The following is a 20950-nucleotide window of genomic DNA, read 5'->3' as shown; positions in this document are numbered from 1 at the left end:
AAAATAAAATAAATAATGTATCATAGGAACACTCATATTCTAAAATATATATAGATTGGCAAAATATACATTCTTATTAGAAATTAATAAAAGTCAACCCACTTTTCACTATGTTTAGATCCAAAGAAAAATTTAGCTTTGTCATTCTGAAAACACAGAATATGGAAGATAGAGGTGCGATGGGATAGTTGTTCACTTGGCAGTAGACCTACATGTCTGAAAGATTAGTTTAATTTCTGAAGCCTTGCAGTTGAACAGAAGTTTTGTCTAGTCCCTTAGATAAAACTGTGACAGAAGAACAATTCAAATTAACTGTAATTTCAAGGCCCTGAAAAGTTGATAGTGTGATTTCTTGAGCTTTTGGGAGAGAAATCACCATATAGATAGCTTTTCCACTTGAATTGTTTTGCTTTCTAGTCAACTCCGTGGTGTCATAAGAAAAGCCAATCAGCATCTTTTCTGTGTTGTTTATGGTGATTTGGATTAAATACAATATGAAAACAAAGTTCCTTGCTGCTAAGTTAGCTACTTTTGGATGTCCATGTCCAATTCCTCATACAAAATTCTCTCCAACAGTGTTTTTATTTTTTTCCACTTTCCACTTTCCACTTTCCAGGTGAAAGATAAACTTTTACATAAACAGGTATGATCAGAATTTTCATTAAAATATAACTGCATGCAGAATATGAGAGTATCTGATGCTTTTAAAATTTGGTATGAATTTCAATTCCTCACGTTCAGTGAAACATTATCTATTAACGACAAATTTTATGGAGGCCAGCAGTTTGATTGGCACTGATTTGCCTTCTTAGTTGCATGGATAGTTTAAAGCACTGTACAAGCTAGATCTTATATGAAGATCAATTTGAACTATAATTTTTATACTGCTATTTTTATGTGAGAAATACATTTTTATAGCTGTGGGGACGTGTGTGAAAAATGAAGTTTAAAAATGTCAAATGGATATTTTATTTGTGTGGCTGCCAACACACGGGCAGATTTTCTCCTCTGCTAAAGAACTTAGTAACTAGTATATTTGGAAGCACCTCTAGGACTATATTGGCTGCTGTGCTTTACCCTGCAACATAAAAAATAATCTAGCTCAGATAATTGAGTCAAATACAAATATGGGTTACTGGGGCAGAGGAAATGCAGCCAAGACAGTAACATCAGTGAACTGTGCAGTGGTTTAGCTGATCTCCAGTTATGGTGCAAGACATTTGCGATCATGCACAAGGGAAGCATCCTTTTGAAGATACTGAAAGCAAAATTACAGTAGGCAGAAAGGCACAGAAATATTTCCTGGAAACAAACCTAGGAGAGAAAATTGAAGAGATCTTTGTGGTGTGTGCTGTAAAATTGTTTCCCATTCTGTAATTCAGTGAAGTATCTTTGAGGTGTTATGCTCAAGCCTTTTGTTTGTGATGTAATATATATGGTTATTTCTTTTTCAGATCGAATTCAGTTACCCAGGAATATGATTGAAAACAGTATGTTTGAAGAGGAGCCCGATGTGGTTGACTTGGCAAAAGAGCCTTGTTTACATCCCCTGGAGCCTGATGAAGTGGAATATGAACCGAGGAGCTCCCGTCTCTTGGTGCGTGGCCTTGGAGAGCATGAAATGGACGATGATGAAGAGGATTATGAGTCATCAGCAAAATTACTGGGGATGTCCTTCATGAACAGAAGCTCAGATCTGCAGAATAACATGTCTGCATATAGACAAAATCCAAACGGATCATGCTCAGTGCCCTCTGTGAGGACCATGGTGGTTTGCACAGTTGTTTTTGTGATTGCAGTTTCGTTAGTAATAGTGATTTATCTTCTTCCCAAATGTACCTTTACCAAAGAAGGCTGCCATAAAAAAAATCACACAATGGAACTAATATACCCTTTGGCAACCAATGGAAAAGTATTTCCATGGGCAAAAATTAGACTTCCTACTGATGTTGTACCACTGCATTATGATCTTGTCTTGCAGCCAAACCTAACTACTTTGAAATTTACAGGCTCTGTAAGAATAGTGGTCAGCATCCTCCGGGTAACTCAGAAGATTGTACTTCACAGCTCAGGACTTAATATCACCGAGGCAACCATTACATCAGCACAAGGGCATCAAGCAAAGCCAGTTGAATTCCTGGAATATCCATTGCATGATCAGATTGCAGTCATGGCTCCAGAGGCTCTCCTTGTAGGACAGAATTATACTATCAACATAGAATATTCATCTAATTTATCGGACACCTATTATGGCTTTTACAAAATTTCTTACAAGGATGAGAATTCTAAGCAAAGGTATGCCCACAAATGCAGCTTCTCTCTTCTGTCCCTTCTAGACTGTGCTTTGGTAACAAAAAGGGTTGGGTTTTTTGTCGGATGTTTTCTACAACTTATTCCTATTGAGAAAAATTAATCTTTTATAATCTGCCTGAAAAATGTCTTTCATGGGTGAGTTCATTAAGTCAGGGCAGCCTCTCCTACAGTGAAACGTAGTGCAGTATAGGGGTTGTAGGTAGTTTTAGTGTGGCTTTTGGTTTGTTTAATTTTTAGTTTTTCTCTTTGGAAATTCTTCCCACATCTCGCAACTCCTTGAGTCTCAAGATAGGGACTAGGGGAACAAAGTCCCATCATTACAGGAGGAGATCACATTCAAGACTGTTGGAGGAACCAGAACACTCACAAGTCCACGGGCCTCAGTGAGATGCATTACACAGTCCTAGGGGAACTGGCAGATGATGTTGCCAAGCCACTCTCAATCATATTTGAAAAGTCATGGCAGTCAGGCAAAGTCCCAGGTGACTGGAGAAGAGGGAAACATCACGTTTATTGGCCTCTTCCTGAAACTGTGGGTTTTATTCTAGCCTGATGTAGTTGAAACTTTCTTTTCTTCTTGTATTTACTGTAGTAGAAGGAGAATGTGTGATTGTTCACAGAGGAAAAACATGACCTATAAGATCTTGAGTTTCTGTCCCTCTTCAGTCCCATGCTACCTACTTTTGTTCAGGAGCAGTATGTAGCATGTTTTAACCTGTATGCTTTTCAGTAAATCCTTTTCAGATAACTCTTTGCTGATGTCATCACTTCCACTGCCTTGCCTGCCTCTTCTATTTGCAGAGGCATTGTTTCTTTGTGCCTAATGTCTGTGTTTTTACAAATGCGGACTACTCTGACAACCTCTGTGGTTACTGCATTTTCTGTATGAAAGTCAAGCTGTCAAGCTGATTTTGCTGGAAAATGTATTTTCTTCTAGTTTAGTTTTACTTTCTTTTGAAGACTTTTTATACTGTCACAAAAATATAAAAAAAATATAAAATGGCAAAATAACTCACTGTTGCCAGAAGCAAAATAAAAAATTAATAAGCTGAGTCATATTTATAATTTTTTGCAGAATGGTTCTTTATTATTTGTTTTTCTTCTGTAAAATCTTGGGATAAAACTCCACCAACCTGTCAGGAGGAAGAGAAGAGTAAGAAGTTGAAAGCAGGCATGGAGTTTAGTCTTATGAATTGTCAGCAGTGTGCCTTCCCAGAAAAGTTGTATGTCCAAAAATGTTGGAGTCATGGTGCGGAACAAATAAACCCCCAAAAAACTTGTGGGTAACTTGGCAGTAGGGTAACAAAACAAAAAGGGCAAAAAAAAAAAAAGCACTGCTCTCTCCACTGTTTAGCTCCCGTAAATACACAACTTCAGTTAGTAAGCTTCTCGTTGAACTCCTGTTGTTCTCTTACAGGTGCAGAAGTCAGAGATGCTCACTATCAAAAACCATAGTTTTTGCAGCTAGTTAGGATAAAAATACTACACAAGTAATGTACACTTCTGAGAAGTCTTCTTGTGATATGACTGACTGTTGGATGGGAGACAAGACAGTGCATGAACTTAGAATCCATCTCCTAGCCAGCACAGGGAGCAGGCATACATTTAGTTGAGCTGTGGGAACATCTGCAGGAAATGGCATGGCAACTAGATGAAAAAGCTTCCTGGTAGTCCTATCTGCTGCTGAAGTTTCAAAACTCTTGTTTAGTGGGTACACCCTCTAACTTCATTTTTCAATCTCCTTTTTGTTCCTCCTTTCTGGAAACGGGCTGGCTTGTATTTTGGTGATTGTTCTGTAATTGTGTTATTCCAGATGTATTTTCCTTTGTTCAGAAAGGAAAAATCAGCCAAGCAGATTACTCCTCGAATAAATACAGTATTGGGTTTTAAAAAAACTGTTAATGAAACGTTTATTCTGACTGGACCAACCTTGCAATTTACTGTTCAAAATGCTACTTCCACAACAAACTCTTAGAAGGTGTGGGAGAGAAATGACTATTTTATCTTAAATAAGCTACATTTGTCCTTTCCATATTTCTTATTTTGCTCTTCCCTACTCTTCCCATTAGGTGGTTTGCAGCAACTCAGTTTGAGCCTCTGGCAGCAAGGTCTGCTTTTCCATGCTTTGATGAACCTGCATTTAAAGCTACTTTTTTAGTCAAGATCAAAAGAGATGAGAAACTTTCCACTCTGTCAAATATGCCAAAGGTACATGCTTTTGTAGAGGAATTCTAGTAGAGCTGCTGCTTAGGTAATCTGTTTAACTGCTTTTGATTGTGTTTTTATTGCATTAATGTCCAGGGAATTGACTAATAACACCAAGATCATGGGTTCAGTCCTCTGTACAGGCCGTTTACTTAGGAGTTGGGACTCGAGGATCCTTGTGGGTTCTTTCCAGCTCAGAACATTCTGTGATTCTGGGACTTGAGTGGATAAGCTATAAAGTGTATGACTTAGATGTTTTATTCCAATCTCAAAAGCTTGAACTTTCTAGAGAAAACAACTGTTCAATGCAGTGCACAGTGTAGGATGTTACTGTCAGACAGTAAATGGCTGAGGGATTCCTGTTGAAATTAAATGAGCGATTATTTTGCAGGATTTTTGTTGGTAGTGACATTGGTCTCAACTGCCTTAAGATTTCCTTTCAAGTTTTCTGTCCTTGCTAACTATCTTTACCAGTAGTTTGTGTAACTAGCACCAATTCTGTGAAAGATGCCTGATCTTGAAGGTCATGCTTCTGTACCTAAACAAGGGGAAGTGAGGTGTGAATACAGAGTCAACTCCAGATTGAGGGATCTGAAATTCCTTCAGTTAGATCTTTTCAGGCAAAATCTTCTAAGAGCATATCTGAATTTTATGATGATGTTTTATGCCATTAAGCCTTTGGACAAGCCTTTATAGAAGCCTAATTTATTCAAACAGACCAGCAAGACCAATACTTCCTAGTCTTGTGTGAACTAGGTCCTCTCTCATCAAAATATTACCACCATTTGTCACCCAACAGAAACTCAATGCTGACATTGATCTAACCCATAATGAAAAAAATTACACCCCTGCTGTTGGTAGGACATGCATGTGCACAGTGCAGCTTGTGTTCCAGAAAGTTGTCTAAAGCTCAGGTGCTGATGCAGCTACCTTGTTTTTGAAAACCCAGCTAATGGTTGCAACCTTGTGGAATAATATCTTTTCACAGTGTACAAATGTTTATGTTCCTAGATTTGTGGTGATACTTTAGAATTACTTTAACAGAGTTGTAGCACTTTAGTTTACATCCAGAGCTAAGACCACTTTATTTACTGTTCTTTTCTTCACTGAGAGACAGATTCTGGTGGACCACTCTTCTATTTTATGTAAAACAAGAAAGGGTGCTTGCTCATTCTCTTCTGCTAGAAGCTGGACAAGTGGCTAAGGCATCTTTCAACAGCTTCCATAGTCCTTCATGTGCAGAAAGTAAATGATGGTTTACCATTGCTGCATGTTTGTAGCAGAAATTCTGAGATAATCGCCCATATATGAAGCAGACCCTGTCAGCTAGGATGTACATCACTAACAAGGCAGTATGTAGTGGCTGACACTTAAAGGCTAGAAATAAACTGTGTGTTTTGGGCTTATGGTGTTACCATTTGTGGGTTTGGTTGGTTGGTTTTGTTTCTTTTTTTTAAAATGAGGATAACTGATTTTTTGAACCAGTTAATCTGCAGCTGCAGTAGATTTTCTTAAACAGTGTATTACCTCCTTATGATGCCAAAGCTGCAATAAAGGCAGAAATTTATGAAGTAGAGGAATTCAAAGATGGCATTCTATTCATATGCAATGGTCAGATTAGGTGATTATATTGATTTTATCTTCAGACTTGAAAATCTATTCCTCTTTAAGGCTGACAGTTAAATTTTCAGTAGCAGTTAGATATTAAATCATTGTTTGGTTCCAAATGATCTTGTCTAAAACTAAGGTTATCATTTCCATTTTTTTACGTTTGTGGTTTCTGAAAACAAAATAATTTATGAAGTCTCAGAATTTATGAAGTGCCCTCTCTGTCTCCAGACCTCAACTATTCTGTGCTATAGTGGTTTCAAACATTTCGCTTTATTCGTTTTCTATTTTATGTTTGTGAAGGAATATATAGAAAAGTACTTTAAGGCATCTAGCATGCTTTTCTAGGACTAATATTAAAGAAAACCTGCATACCAAAAGTAATTTGAGATACGCTATGGTGTCTCACTTCAGAAGACTGACCAGTCAGTTACTTTTGACTGTGTATGTTTAAACTGGGCTTGTTTTTGCTTTCAACTAACTAGAATCGTAGATTTTTCCTCAGTTTTTAAATGCAATTTCTTTCAATTTTTAAGAGTGCATGTGAGGGGTATTTTGCTCTGTTTTAAAATAATGAATGTCTTTAGTTACCTAGTTTTGAAGAGACTTCTAAGAAGAGACAAATATGTAACTCATGCAATAGCAGTATTTTTAGTAGGCTATTCTGAACTGTGTCTCTGATCTAGCCTAGAACTCCCTTGAATTAATGCTAGTCTTTATGTTGACTTTGGATTATACTGGGACTTTTAAGTGTGAATTAAATTAGATGGATTGTTTCTCCAACAATACTACATAATAAAGCTTGACAAATAATTTTTGGGTAGGCTTAAATGTTTATTTTCTTCTTAAGTTTGTTACACTGTTGTAAGTATCATCCGTCCCACTGAAATATAACCAAAATATGAAGATATTTGTGTAAATTTGCCTGTAAATTGTTCCTAGCATGAATTATTTAACATTGATTCCTTGTATGTCTCAGCATTCTTTTGCCTGCATTAATAATATTTAATTTCACCTGCAGAAATCCACTACTCCTGTGACAAATGGAATTGTTCAAGATGAGTTTTTTGTGAGTTTGAAGATGAGCACCTATCTGGTAGCTTTTGTTGTTGCAGACTTGAGAAACATCAGTCAGGAAACTAATGGGAGTCTGGTATGTGTTTGTTTCACTTTTTCTGCATCACCTGCCCAACCAGCCTACCAAAACAAAACAAAAAGATTCCCAAACCAACAAGCAAACTCTGTCTCTTTTAAATTTACATATTTTCTTGGTTTTATTTTACTCGTTGTAGGTAGGGAACAAAAGCCATATATTGTAAGTTGAACTGAGTTCAGGGCTTATATCAGGCTGTGAATATTTTTACAACAAGGGGCTCAGCTTCAGGTCTTGTTAACAGGGGAAATTTACAAAATGTAAAGTTCCTAAGAGCTTTTGGAGCTGGAAACTTTAAACTCTTTGTTTCACTGCTTCATCTGTGAGCAGTAATGTCATGCAAGCCAAGAGTTGGTCTGAGGATGTAAAGAAACATTACAGTTTACAGGAACACCTACTCGTGGTTTTAAAGCGGTGCAGCAAATATTTTCTATACCAGCAAAAATAAACTACCTTAAGAAACCCATGTCCTGCAGTAAAGCAAATTTAGGCTGATTTTAAATCTGTGTTTAGTTACTTAAATGCAATTACTTCATTGTGAAGGTTTTGTTTTTCCAAAGGTTAAAAAAAAAAAATCATACAGTTGGTCCTGTTTGATCTTTGTGCTATGACCTGTTTCTACAATGTGCGCAATTAGAGTAACTAAAGAAAAAACATGGTAATATTAGGAGTTACTTCTTCATCTTGTTTTAGAAAGTGCAGAAGTTTCACGACAGCAATGACTTTCATGACTCTCTAGCAGGAACTTTCCCTTTGTGGTGAAATGTCATTATGTACCTAGAAAGAGCCAGAGGGGAATAGTGCTAGTAGCACTGCAGAAGAAGCAGCCCTCACTTTAATCCTATATACACAAGTAAAGATGTTAGACAATAGGCTTTGATTCTCATTTAGACAAATATTTCTGTATACAGCTGAATGGAACAGACTGTTTAACTTTCTTTTTTTTCTCCCTAGTGGCTGCTATTCAGGTCTGTATTTGAACTGTGTTCTGGTAAAACCATATAACCAGTTCTTTGAGGCAAAAAAACTTTTTAGCTTATTAAAAATACTTATTACTTTTAAAAAAAAATTAGTTATTTACTTATTTACTATTATTTTTATTTATTAATATTTTTAACTTCTGAAGAGTGCTTGCCACTCTTGAAGAGAGAATAAGAATGATCACACCAAGTAAGACCAGAGTCTAGCTAGTGGGTTTTTCTGTTGCCAGCAGCGTCTGGTAGGCCAGGGAATTCAGTAAAAAGGAAGCACATAATGACATTTCCCATGAAGTACAGACTCAAGATGCTTCTAGCAATTTGTTGCTGGGAGATTCAAAGCATTTGAGCTAAGCCGTTCACATGGAGTAAGTTTATTATCATGAATGCTCTGAGACAGCTTGGAGTTGAAGTAAAGTTGCTTTTCTCAACTCCACAAGATCCTGGGGATTTTTTTTGCTTTGGTTTTGAGCGTAATATGTGCAGCTAATAACACTTTTGTACTCCAGGAACACTAGACTAGATTCTTACTTGTGTGTGCTTCATTCAAACTCAAAAATCAAAAGGTCACCCTATCCATCTATTTGAAATGTCATTTGTTTACTAATTTGTAGCATAGTAGGAGGGACTTTTTTTAAAATGAAACTGGAAAATTGATCTCCACATATTTTTGCGTTTGTGTATGAGAGGGTGTCCTAAACCTCAATCTACCTGTAACCTAATCAAAGTTGTTTTCTTGATACAGACAATTCAACATGAACAGAGGGACTCTATAACCTCTCAGTTTTTATGAATGCTTCTTACATTATGTCTGATGTGGCCCTGCCTTAGATAGGGAAATGGATGAGCTTTATGCCAGTTATTATGTCTTGAAGAATTTCTGGCAGATTGCACCAGTGTTATCATAATGATAGTGATACTGAAAAGCAGCAGAGACAAACTTCTTAACACCAGTTTGTAGGTGTTAAAAAGAGCATTCTTTATTCAGCATGCTGGATGTTCAGAGGATAGCTCCTCTAACTGAACATGCCAAATGAGAGACAGATAGGGCTTTTTATTACCTGTACTGTTTACATATTCATTAGATACTCTCACTTACCTAATACATATTCATTACCTTGCTTTACATAGTCACACCCTTATTGGACGTCCTTTTTTGGTCCTTCTGCATCTTCTTTTGACATCTTGACCTCAGTTCTTGAGCAGGCAGAGCGTCATAGTGTTTCTCCACCGAAAACTGTAACATTTGTTCTTTATCTTATTTGGGTACACAAGGTTCAGTTTACATCCTGTTTGTTTGATTACATCCTTCATCTGATTCTCTAGAACTTTTCTAGGATTATATTGTTCCTTATTTGGGCATTCTGGGATACTATGAGTAAATTGTGTGTGAATTGTTCTTGCATACAGAACAATACAAAGTGTCAGTTAGACATTGTGCCTGTATTTTGATTAGTTAATAAGCTTTCTCAAGAAAAATTAGCTTTTTATTGACAGCTTGTGTTTGTAATTTATGAGTGTACTGCCAAAATTGTGTCCTGCCTGTTTCAGGAAGTCCTCCCAGCTCCTCCTTCAATTCTAAATCTTCTGTAGCTATATGTTACAAAATCTTTTCTCTGTTTGGATTAGGTATCTGTCTATGCCGTACCACAGCATCTGAACCAAGTTGGGTATGCCCTAGACACAGCAGTGAAACTTCTGGAATTTTATCAGAAGTACTTTTTAATGAAATACCCTCTTGAAAAATTGGGTAAGTTCTTTTGAACTTTTTTTAAACATAAGAAGAAACCCTTACCTGAAAAATGCATGGGAATTTTCGTTTAAAAAACCCCAAAATATCGCAACTATGAAATTATTAAAATAATTTTTAAAAATTATAACGTGTTTGACTGAGTGCAAGTATTAAGCGAGTCCCAAGTTGGAAAGTTTTTGTGAGCTTTTGGAACCAGATTGCTTATCCTTGTACGTAAACAGCATCAAATAAATAATTCTGTATGAATTTAACTTAGTAGTGAGATAATTCTCAGTCTATGAACCATGTTCTAAAGTGCAAGATCTGCATCCTGACTTCTCTGCATGCATTAGTTTGCCTGGAAAGATAGCAAAACATAGTTTTCTAAGACACTGCTTTCAGTAGGGGCCACCCCATTTCCTTGTTACTTTTGTTCATGTAGGATCCATAGGGAGTGTCTCTGGAGCGCTTTAAGTTTCTTGTGTCAGAGTGCTACTAGAGAAACGGGGTTATAAATCTCAGGCTTTTTGCTTGAGTAGTGAGTGTTCACACCACAGGATTTAAATAATGAGGGTTTTATTGATTATGCAATAGGTAGGCTTGAAGGACAGGATTGCTTTAACAAGCAATTTTCAAAAGCTTCTTTCAAATCCTTTCCAGATCTGGTGGCAATTCCTGATTTTCAGTCCGGTGCAATGGAAAACTGGGGCTTGATCACCTTCCGAGAAACAACACTCTTGTTTGACAATAATACTTCTTCAGCAAGGGACAAGAAGTTAATAACTGCAGTGATAGCGCATGAGCTTGCCCATCAGGTACTAGACTGGGGAGGTTACTGTTTTCCCCTTTTTTGTTTGTTTTTTTTTTTTTTTAAGTGCAATCCTGTCCTTAAATTCACCCCTCCCCTCACTGTGACTGGGTTGTGCACTGCATCTGTTCAGAAAACCTGCAGCTGTATTTTCTACAGCACAACAGGCAGAGTGCAACCATCATGATGTGCTTCGGGAGTTGTTCCTGCAGAAACATTACCGTGGTTTTGACTGAACTTGATTTTACCACAAGATAAGGCAGAGGATGGATGGAAAGTTAGTTAGATTTTAATTCTAAGAAAATAATGATGGTTTTGGTCTTTCATAGTGGTTTGGCAATCTAGTAACTATGGAATGGTGGAATGATCTCTGGCTGAATGAGGGATTTGCCACTTTCATGGAATACTTTGCCATGGAGGAGATTTTCCCAGAATTACATTCAGTAAGTACTTTCTGTAACTATACTTTACCTTTACTATTATCTATTTTTAATGCTGCCTATAAAGCATTGATACTTACATTCACTGTGGGCACCACTGGGATCATGCTACATCTTTGCTTTGGCTCTCTCATTATGGTGAAAGTGGCTTCGAGAAGGATACATTGTTTTTGTGACTATTTAATATTTTTTGCTTTATTTTGGTAGTAGTCTACGTTGGAGTATACTGCTTAGTGTAGGTTAAAGCATTCTGTGCAAAATAGCAGGTGTTAAAAGGTGTATGTGTCTGTATATGACATTATAACTTAAAATTTTTAATAAACAAGTCCAAACGTTGTTGACCGAGTCTATCTGCCTCTACTTTTCCTGATAGACTTAGGAGGCTTTAGGTTACTAAATATGCCTGGAGTAACTCCTGCCTTTCCATCATTGTCATACTTGTCTGAATCAGTTTGGGTTTCGCAAGTCAGTGGACCTCGTAGTAAAGTATCAAATGGTCCCCCATAGAAAATTCTGATAGTGTTGACTTACACTTATTAGTACAACGCACTGCTCCCATAGGCACTTTTGTTTTACCTATATGGCTGAAGGGTAGAATATTTTTTATGTAATAGGATAGTGATTATTTAAAAACTCATTCAGGTACTAAGTGACCTAGATTTTCAGACTCTGCAAAACATGATGGATTCAAATTTGACCTTTCTGCTCCAAGGAAGTAATAACAACTATTGTTATAAACCATTCCTGTTGCTGAGAATCACAGGCACAGAAGTAAAGATTAGTGGAACTAAATGGAGGGGGTAGTGGAAAGACTAATTTTGCATTTTGGCTCAAGGTATCTCGTAGGAGAGGACATACCTGAGCCCTGAAATCAACTTCTGGGTGTGTTTGTGTGATTTGCATTAGTCATGGGATTAAACACCTGATGTGTGTTGTTTCCTGCTTGATGGATTGTGTTCTTCTCAGCATTCAGAATAAGTTATTTTTGATTTCTTAAATCACTCTGTTAGTATTAAGAAACTTGGGTTGCTAATATGGTTCAGTAGAACTCTTTCTCAGCACTGGGTGTTTCAAAAGTTTTTCATTTGGCCTGGCTTGATTGTTCAGTTTGATTGTCTAAAAGTATGTTTATATAGCCATTCTACTTGTTGGGTGCATATGTGCTGAGGGCAGGACACAAAACTAGCATCCCGCTTCAGCAAGGACACGTCTAAAACCTGTATACTTCATTCTGAAAGTTGCCTGGCAAGGTGCCTTCACCAATATCTCATTGCACCACTTGATGGTGCCAAAATGTGTTTTGGTAAGGAAAAAAAAATCGCCCAGAACTTCTCCATTCAAGAATAGCTTTCAAGTTTTCAACTTTAACAGCTATTTTTATTGTGTTTCACACAGGTTTTAAATTTTTTAACTTTTTTTTTTTAATTTTTTTGTACTCTCTACTGCATAGAGAATTGTTTGCTTGTCTTGATGAAATGAAATGGACTAATGACAACTAATATGGGTACAGTCAGCTTGTTTACAATGTTTGGGGTTTTCTTGTTCTAGTACCAATGCAAAAATAAAATTCAATTATCTTCATTCTAGAAGAAAAGAAGTAAGAGACCTTGGTAATCACTAGATAAGGTGCTGTTTATGTTCTCACAGACATCACTGTAGTGAGTAATTTCCCTAGACTTCATGCTGAAAGCATACTAAAGTCATGCTTTTGTATTCCCTGTGTCCTGTAAATGAACTGAAAACTCTGGTGAGCCAAATCTGAAACGTGACACACACTTATTTAGAAGGTGTGGGTTTTTTTGTCTGATGCCAATGATGCATTTATCTGAGACAGGAGCTTAAGGGTCTGGATAATGATGCAAACTCAAAAGTGAGATTCCACTCTTAAAATATGGCAGGGAAAGAGTAGATTATATAAATGCTACCCCTGATAATTCTGTTGCTGCATAGAGCAATGGAAGAGCAAAGCAGAGACAACTTTTAATTTCCTGCTTACCATGTGAGCTCCTGCTTCCTAAACACTTAAAAGTGTTTCTCTTCTAGGATGAAGATTTCCTTAATTTAATTTTCAAGGCTATGATGAAGGATTCCTTGAATTCTTCGCATCCAGTCTCTTCTGCTGTTCAGTCTTCAGAGCAAATAGAAGAAATGTTTGATGCACTTTCTTATATCAAGGTAACTGTAAAAATATTTGGAAACATTTGAAAAATGATATATTAGCTATTGAAAACATGAATGTGGAATTGTGAGCAAGCAGGCATGTATTGGCAAATGTTTGGGGGTTATTTACACCTAACACAAACAATGCAGGATTTCTCAGTAATGTTTCTGAGCATGTACATAGCTTTCAGTTAGGAAAATATTATGTATGTGTATTTGTGTTCTTACTTAACATCTTGGTGAACGCTTCAGCACAAAGTATAATACTCATGAAGATATAAGTATCTTTATCTACTGGGTGAAATGACATATCCAGTTAGACATTTATTCTTTTTCCGATAGCAGACTGTAACAAATGCTTAAGAAAAGAGTAGCGACAAAACATTTGTTGAAGTAATCACTCATTCTTATACTCTCCCTGCTTTAAAAAAGTCCCAGTATTTTAGAGACTTCCTGGACTGGAGGTTTGCCTCTGAAACGTAAAATTATTTTACTGCATGTCCTGGTTGTCTGACAGTTGAATATTTCTAATGTCTAGTGAGGGTTGTGTGTGAGGCTTATGTTATTAAAACTTCACAGTGCCTCACGTAAAAATGCATAAGAGAAGAAATACCTGTATTTGCGAAATTTTTATTCACACTGTCTCAGGTTTTAGATTCTATGTCCCATGATTTTGATAGTGTTAGAGGAAAGCCTTCTGTTTGTTTTGGATTAGCTGATATTTTTTCCATCACTGTCTTACACTGTGATTTAATTAGAAACCATGGGGACAGCTATTGTTTACTAGAAAATAATCAAATACTAACTCTTCCTCTGCCTGGTGGAATGCAATTCCCATGACAGTCTTGGTTTGTCTCCTCTGATTTCTTTTGGCAGGTCTCAACTGATCAACACAAGTTGTCTGGCATCCTTGAGTAATCTGAGATGCCAAATAGACCTAAAATAGTGATGTGCTTCCATTTGTTTTGGACTCTTTTTAATGAACTACAAGAACAGAGATTTGTGATTTTCAGTTTACCTGGTGGCCCAATTGAAACTTCTCTGTGTAATTTGAATGGAAATGTTCCCCAAGTGATTGGGTTGGAGTTTCAGTCAATTAGTATGTCGTTATATTTGGAGAAATATTTTGTTTATTGCTACTAATAAGTACGTGCACATTCTGAATAGAATTGTACCAACCTACATCTTTGAGTTTAAGAGCTAACCGAAAGAGGTTTTGCCCTTGCTTTGTCAGAAATGGTGTTTTCATCACTTCTTTCTGTGTTTCAGAGGATTTCATTGCATAGCTTCTCATTCATGCATACAGTCTTCATATTCCACTGCTTTTGGCCCTGTAGCTTAGCTCCTGGCAATTTGAGTGAGAAGACACCTGCAAATTAGTCCCTAATCAGCTAAGGGTGGTCTGTTACTGAATTGTACAACTTAAGTTGTTTTACTGTCCTGCCAACAGACACAGATGGGTAGGTGGCCTCTCCATTGTACTGTCTGAAATAGGAATTATTGTAGGATATTATTTTTAGCTTGGCTGTTTTGCAGACTGTCAGTAAATCTAGCACCCATGGGTGGGACAAAATCCACCTGCAACAACAGAGTATTTGGAAGGATATGACAGTAAGAGAAACAAAGTGGCAGAGCTGTAGTTGAAGTATGGATGCATGAAGAAGAAGAAATTATGACCATATTATTAAAAAGTACAGTAGGGGCTGTTCCTACAGTTTGATGATAATGAATAACCAGGCAGCCTTCAGTTTCCAGTAAGATGTTACTCAAATTCCAAAACTTGATTTGGAATGTGTAAGAACAATACGTGATCTCTTTAAAATCATCTTCTTTATTTCTTGTTCCTTTCTCAGAAATAGTGAGGTTCCACTCTGAAAATATCAAGTGCACCTTTAAACGATTCATAATGTATGTCTCTCATCTGAACTCAGTTGTACAGTATGCAGGTCCTCAGGAGATTTACTTATTAGTGACTGTGAAGCATTCATGGCTATTTTGATATTAAAACTACTCAGTTACTACTTTTTTTTTTTTTTACAAATCATGGCTGTATTTAAACACTGTCAAAATGCACTTTTCCTTCTCTAGTCAATTCCAGCCTACCAAGTGTATCTCATTTTTTTCCTGTACTTTAAGGTTTTTGGTATAACTGCAGATCATATGACTGTTAAACACTGTCTCACAAGTGCTGTTCTTACCATATAGATGAGTATTGGTAATGAAAAAGGGCAGTTAGAAGAGACTTATTAGTAAGAAGACAATGTTTTTCAGATGATGTTAAATAGAAAAAATGTCAGATTCTACTAGCCTGTTTTATAACTGTAATTTGAGCCTTTAAAATATTTTTTTTTCCAAAGCAGCTGGGACAAATTTTCAAGCTGTATTAGTCTTTTGGTAACTGTATTTGGTGTTTATTAAATATTAGAAGAATAGCAAAATAGAAATAGAAAAGAATAGCAACTGAGTTTAAGGTAATTATTCAAATTATATTGTTTGGAATAAAATCTCCAGCTTCTGAGTTATTCTCCTACTGTGAAATAGCTATAATATGCATATGCTTTAGATGATTCTATTACTTTACTTTGCCAATTCATTTTCTTTTTTTTCCTCCCTGCAGGGGGCTTCACTTATTTTGATGTTGAAGCATTATCTCACAAAGGATGTTTTCCGAGCTGGCATTGAGGTATACTTGCATAATCACAACTATGGAACTGCTCGCAGTGATGACTTGTGGGACAGCATGAATGAGGTACCCATCTTTGGCACACTGTTCTTTTCTTTTTTTTTTAATTTCTTTAAGAGTGTCATTAATTTTTATTTATTTCCTTGTTTATGAAAGAAGTAGGATAATAGACTGCAGGTGAATACTCTGAAGTTTTTGCTCATCCTATTCCAAAGTTCTGTCATATAGATATGGAGATTCCTGTAGCTGCTAGGACTACACTGAGCATCATCCCAAAAAAGCATTTTGAGTGGCTATGCACTACCATGCATATCCACATGTGTGGACACATCAATATGGACATATCTACTCTCAAGTTACATTGGTAGTGTGTTAAGACCAGAATGAAAGTAATCAAATGCAGGACAAAATTTGCTTTCACAGAATAACTGAACCCAACCTCCGCAAAGGTCTTGGGTTACTCTCTACTAGTATAACTTTGTCTCAGTGATAGCTTCAGTTTCAACAAGTGGTGCTGGAATTTTAGGAAAACAGATTGTAGGGGACATTTTAGTTCAGCAGCTCTCAAATTATAAGGCAAGCACAAGGCTGTGTCTGATTTTAAAGTGGGTATGTAGGGCTCAAGAAGGCAAGGGCTTGGGCAGAAGAGAGCAAAGGCTGTGGGAGTCAGGGAGGGCAGGAGAAGGAGGGTAGAGAAACAGCAGGAGTGAGAGGGGGAAGAAGGAGGATCCAGTGATCAGCCTGGATAATAGAAAAACAAATCTATGATATTCAGCAAATTGACTGGCTCTTTTTCCCTTTTGCTCACATTAATTATGCCTAGGCTGAATGTGCTTGAAAATTCAAACCATAGAAGTGTCATTTTCTTTGAACATAAATTTTTGCATTAATTTTTTGCACGACAAAATGCACATTCGTTTCTTAAGTCTTAACCTTCTGTATGGAAATGGAACAGAAGCAATCCTGTCAATCATAGTTGGAGTGAAGATGAGAAAACTGTATGCTCACTAAAAGAAAAATCTGTAATATGGCAGTGAAACTTTTGTATGCCTTGCCTAGAAGGAAAAAAAATGAAATCCATTTCTTGTGTTGCTTTCACTGGAGTTAGAAGCTGCTGTTCAAAGAAGAGGTGTCAATAAAATAAATTATTGTCAATAAATTCTTGCTATGATGAACTATCAACCTATAATTTCTAATAATTGCTTTAATTTCAGGTGATTGAGAAGGATTCTGTATGAGAATAAAATTATTTCAGTGGAGCAAATTTCAGATTTATTTGTGTCTTTGTACAGACTAGACAAACCTTTCTGCCGGTTTTTGGGTAATGGACAGTGGGTAACATTAATGTAACATTGTAGTAATAATTAAAGCTTGTGATAATAAGATAGAGAAAGAAGATTTAGCCAAGAGTGGTTTTGGGCAAGTATGTAGAAAGTAAAAAAAAAACATATAGTCCTCAAATTCTATAAATTTGAAGCTTTTGATAGAGAGTTCCTTCCCTGGAATTGAAACTCCTATTTGAAGTTTATAGTCATTCTTTACATAAATAATATAGTATTTTCCCATGAGGGTGAACTCTACATGTTATTCCTGGCTTGAACAGAGAACAGTGTGCAGTAAGATGCTGATGAGGTAAACTAGAAAAAGACAAGTAGAGGTTGGTAAAAGTTAAAGGTAACTTGAATAATGATATATTAATTTTCCTGCGTTCCTGATAGCTCAGCCTAAACCACGTTTTTGCATGTTAGGGGACATCCTATCTTTTTCTGGGTATATGATGATCTCTGCTAATAAAGAGATATGTAGACATTATAAAGTACTTGTCCTTAGTGGGGATGTTGTAGTACAAACAGTTCCTGGGACATTAGAAGAGGTTGAAGGTTAAGCTATTCAAAGGCTGGTAAATGGGAGGGGAACAAAAGAAAAAAAAAAGTAATGAAGTGTATGTAGTTTTTGTGGTACAAACACCATCACTTTATTTCAGTTTCTAATACTCATTTCATAATTAAAGAAGATTTTTCAACCTGAAATGCTAACATAATGTCATCATTCCAATAAGGAATGAGGAAGAGTAAGGGAGAGCTTGGGAGCTTACTGTGATTTTCTATTTTGTGACACTCTCTCCACTCTTATTACATACCAGTTCAACCTACCTGATGTTTCCAATTTGTCTTTCCACTGCTTGGCTAGGATACCCTCAACTTAAAATAAAAACCACTTGCTCCCCTAAATTGTTGCTTATGAAATTTACAAGACCACTGTCAAATTGATTGTTTACAGATGCAAAATCACGCTACAACTTAATTGGTAAGTTAAGAAGGAAGTAAAGTGTTCTCCATTTGCTATTTTCTTGTTATGTTATGGTTGTTTTTACAGATTACCAATGGAACACTGGATGTGAAAAAAATGATGAAGACTTGGATTCTGCATAAAGGATTTCCTTTAGTCACGGTTGTCCGAAAGGGAAAGACTGTTTCTGTACAACAAGAGAAATTCTTGTATCGCGTGGAACCAGAAAATTGGACATCAGATGCAAGGTTATTACCTCCTTAATGCCTTTTATCCATTAAAAGCAACTGCAGATATCTGTCTTAGATCTTGTACATCTGTCTCACTTGTATTCAGGGGTTTTAGTGTTTTCTTTGAAGGCAGGTAGTAACAGAGAATTTGGCACAGAAATTCACACATCTAATACCTGCCTGAAGGTCCGTGTCTGTTTCCACCAACGCAACTGGTAAGAGTCTGTGACATCCTTTGTAATCTGAGTTTCCTTTCCTGAAGCTTTTAAGCTTGATATAATGAGTTGGCTTTTAATACGAAAAGGCAGATCTCATTAGTAAAGGTTTCTTCTAATTTAAGAAAGTTTTGAGTGAATAACGAGAATGTGAAGAAAGGCAGGTTGCAGAAGTTTACAGAAGTTACAGATGCATATGTCCTACTTCAGAGCCTCTGTTTCTTCCTGCCAAAATTCAGTGTACATCTTGGGCTTTGTTAGAAGGTAGGGAAGCTGGAATCAAAGCTGCCTTGGCTTCAAAATTTTAAAATGGCAATGCCACATGACAACAAATGACTGATTATATAACAGAGGCAATATCCATTTTACCAAAACCTAAAAGGAAGTACATATGCAAATACTGAAGAAGCAAAGATGTGGCAGTTGCTAATTTTAAAATTTAGTTTGCTACAAATACAACTTACATTATGAATCTCAACAGTGTTTTAGTATTTTACAAACTAAAATATGTAAATGTGATATCTTTGGGGATTTTGCTGGTTTTATTCAGCTGTTTGAAGTTTTAACAGGAGCTGAGTCTTTTGCATCATTTTGCAGAAAACTAGGCCTGTGAAGGAAATTTATCTCTTGAAAAGTAGGAAGTTACAGGGCTCTGCTTTATTTTTGTGATGTGAAGGAAGAAAAGCAACGTGTGGTTGAAAGGTAATGGAAGAAGGGAAGGATTGTTAGGCTTGGTAATTCTTCTTTTCTAGTTGATCTCAATTTGAGTCGCGCATGAAAAGGTTTTGAAGAAGAGCATTCCATGTGAATCATACACAGAAGGGGTCCCTGTCAAAGTTAGATTAGTATGTGCAACTTGTTTCATCCCACTCAGAGTGTTTTTTTCTGAAGAGCCAAGTCCTTATCATCTTTTTGATCCTCCTTAGCATTTATTCTTCCGGCTCACAGTTCAGAGAAAACCTTTGTGGCATGCAATTAATTATGGTTTATATTACCATGATTTGGAATTTGAGTCTAGTACTTCAACCTTTTTTTTTTTAATTAAAATTTGTAAAATTTCTGGAAAACAGAACATTGGACTGAGGTGAAAATAATACTAAATTAATTTCTGACGCAGCCAGAGATTTCCTGTCCATATGATTTTGGACAAGCTATTTAGCATGCTGGGACTGAGAAAGAAGTACTAGGAAATGTTTTGTCCATCAGGGGTCCTTATTGGGACTGGTGTGATTTGAAATCTTCATCAGTGATGTACACAGTGGGATTGAGTGCACCCTCAGCAGATTTGCAGATGACACCAAGATGAGTGGTGCAGTTGACATGCCTGAGGGAGGGGGTGCCTTCCAGAGGGACTGGACAAGCTCAAGAAGTGGGCCCATGTGAACCTCATGAGGTGTCATAGAATCCTAGAATCTCCTGAGTTGAAAGGGGCCCACAAGGATCATCAAAGCCCAACTCCTGGCCCTGCACAGTACAACCCCAAGAATCTTACACCATGTGCCTGAGAGTGTTGTCCAAACGCTTCCAGAACTCTGCTATGACCACTTCCCTGGGGAGCCTATTCCAGTGTCCAACAACATTCTGAGTGAAGAACCTCTTTCTAATATCCAACCTAAACATCCTCTGGCACAACTTCAGGCCATTCCCTCGGGTCCTGCCACTGGTCACTAGAGAGAAGAGATCAGTGCCTGCCCCTCCTCTTCCCCTCACAAGGAAGTTGTAGACTGCAGTGAGGTTTTCCCTCAGTCTCCTCTTCTAGAGGTTGAAAAAGTGAAGTGACTGTAACCACTCCTTGTGTGGCTTCCCTGCTCTCCAGCATACTGTTCTCCAGTCTGTACGTACACACACAGTTACCCCATCTCAGGTGCAGAATCTGGCACGTGTTAAGCTTCATACAGTTGGTGACTGCCCTGCCCTCCAGTTTGTCAAGGTCTCTCTGCAGGACCTCCCTGCCTTTGAGGGAGTCAACAACTACTCCCAATTTAGTATCACTGGCAAACTTACTTAGTAGGTTTAGCATGGTGCTGCACCTGGGTCGGGGCAACCCCCAGTATCAGTACAGGCTGGGGGATGAAGAGCAGCCCTGCAGAGAGGATGGGAGAAGTGACAGTACTGAACTCAAGCCAGTGGTGTGCGC

The 20950-nt window shown here is 37.2% G+C and overlaps 1 protein-coding gene across 2 annotated transcripts in view; it reads left to right on the top strand.

Annotated features, from left to right (window-relative positions):
* LNPEP (leucyl and cystinyl aminopeptidase) overlaps window positions 1–20950 on the top strand; it is a 53375-nt gene that overhangs the window by 21865 nt on the left and 10560 nt on the right. For both annotated transcript variants that reach the window (XM_027709665.1, XM_027709664.1), the window contains 9 exons: window positions 1455–2295; window positions 4383–4521; window positions 7148–7279; window positions 9886–10006; window positions 10649–10803; window positions 11126–11239; window positions 13280–13411; window positions 16014–16145; window positions 18456–18616. In XM_027709665.1, the coding sequence (XP_027565466.1) occupies window positions 1478–2295; window positions 4383–4521; window positions 7148–7279; window positions 9886–10006; window positions 10649–10803; window positions 11126–11239; window positions 13280–13411; window positions 16014–16145; window positions 18456–18616 (1904 nt within the window). In that variant the 5' untranslated portion in view covers window positions 1455–1477. The remainder of the gene's footprint in view (window positions 1–1454; window positions 2296–4382; window positions 4522–7147; window positions 7280–9885; window positions 10007–10648; window positions 10804–11125; window positions 11240–13279; window positions 13412–16013; window positions 16146–18455; window positions 18617–20950) is intronic.

Source organism: Neopelma chrysocephalum, unplaced genomic scaffold, assembly GCF_003984885.1.
Source record: "Neopelma chrysocephalum unplaced genomic scaffold, ASM398488v2 Primary Assembly neopelma1_96821, whole genome shotgun sequence".
Lineage (NCBI taxonomy): Eukaryota > Metazoa > Chordata > Aves > Passeriformes > Pipridae > Neopelma > Neopelma chrysocephalum.
This window is presented reverse-complemented; position numbering and strand designations above follow the sequence as displayed.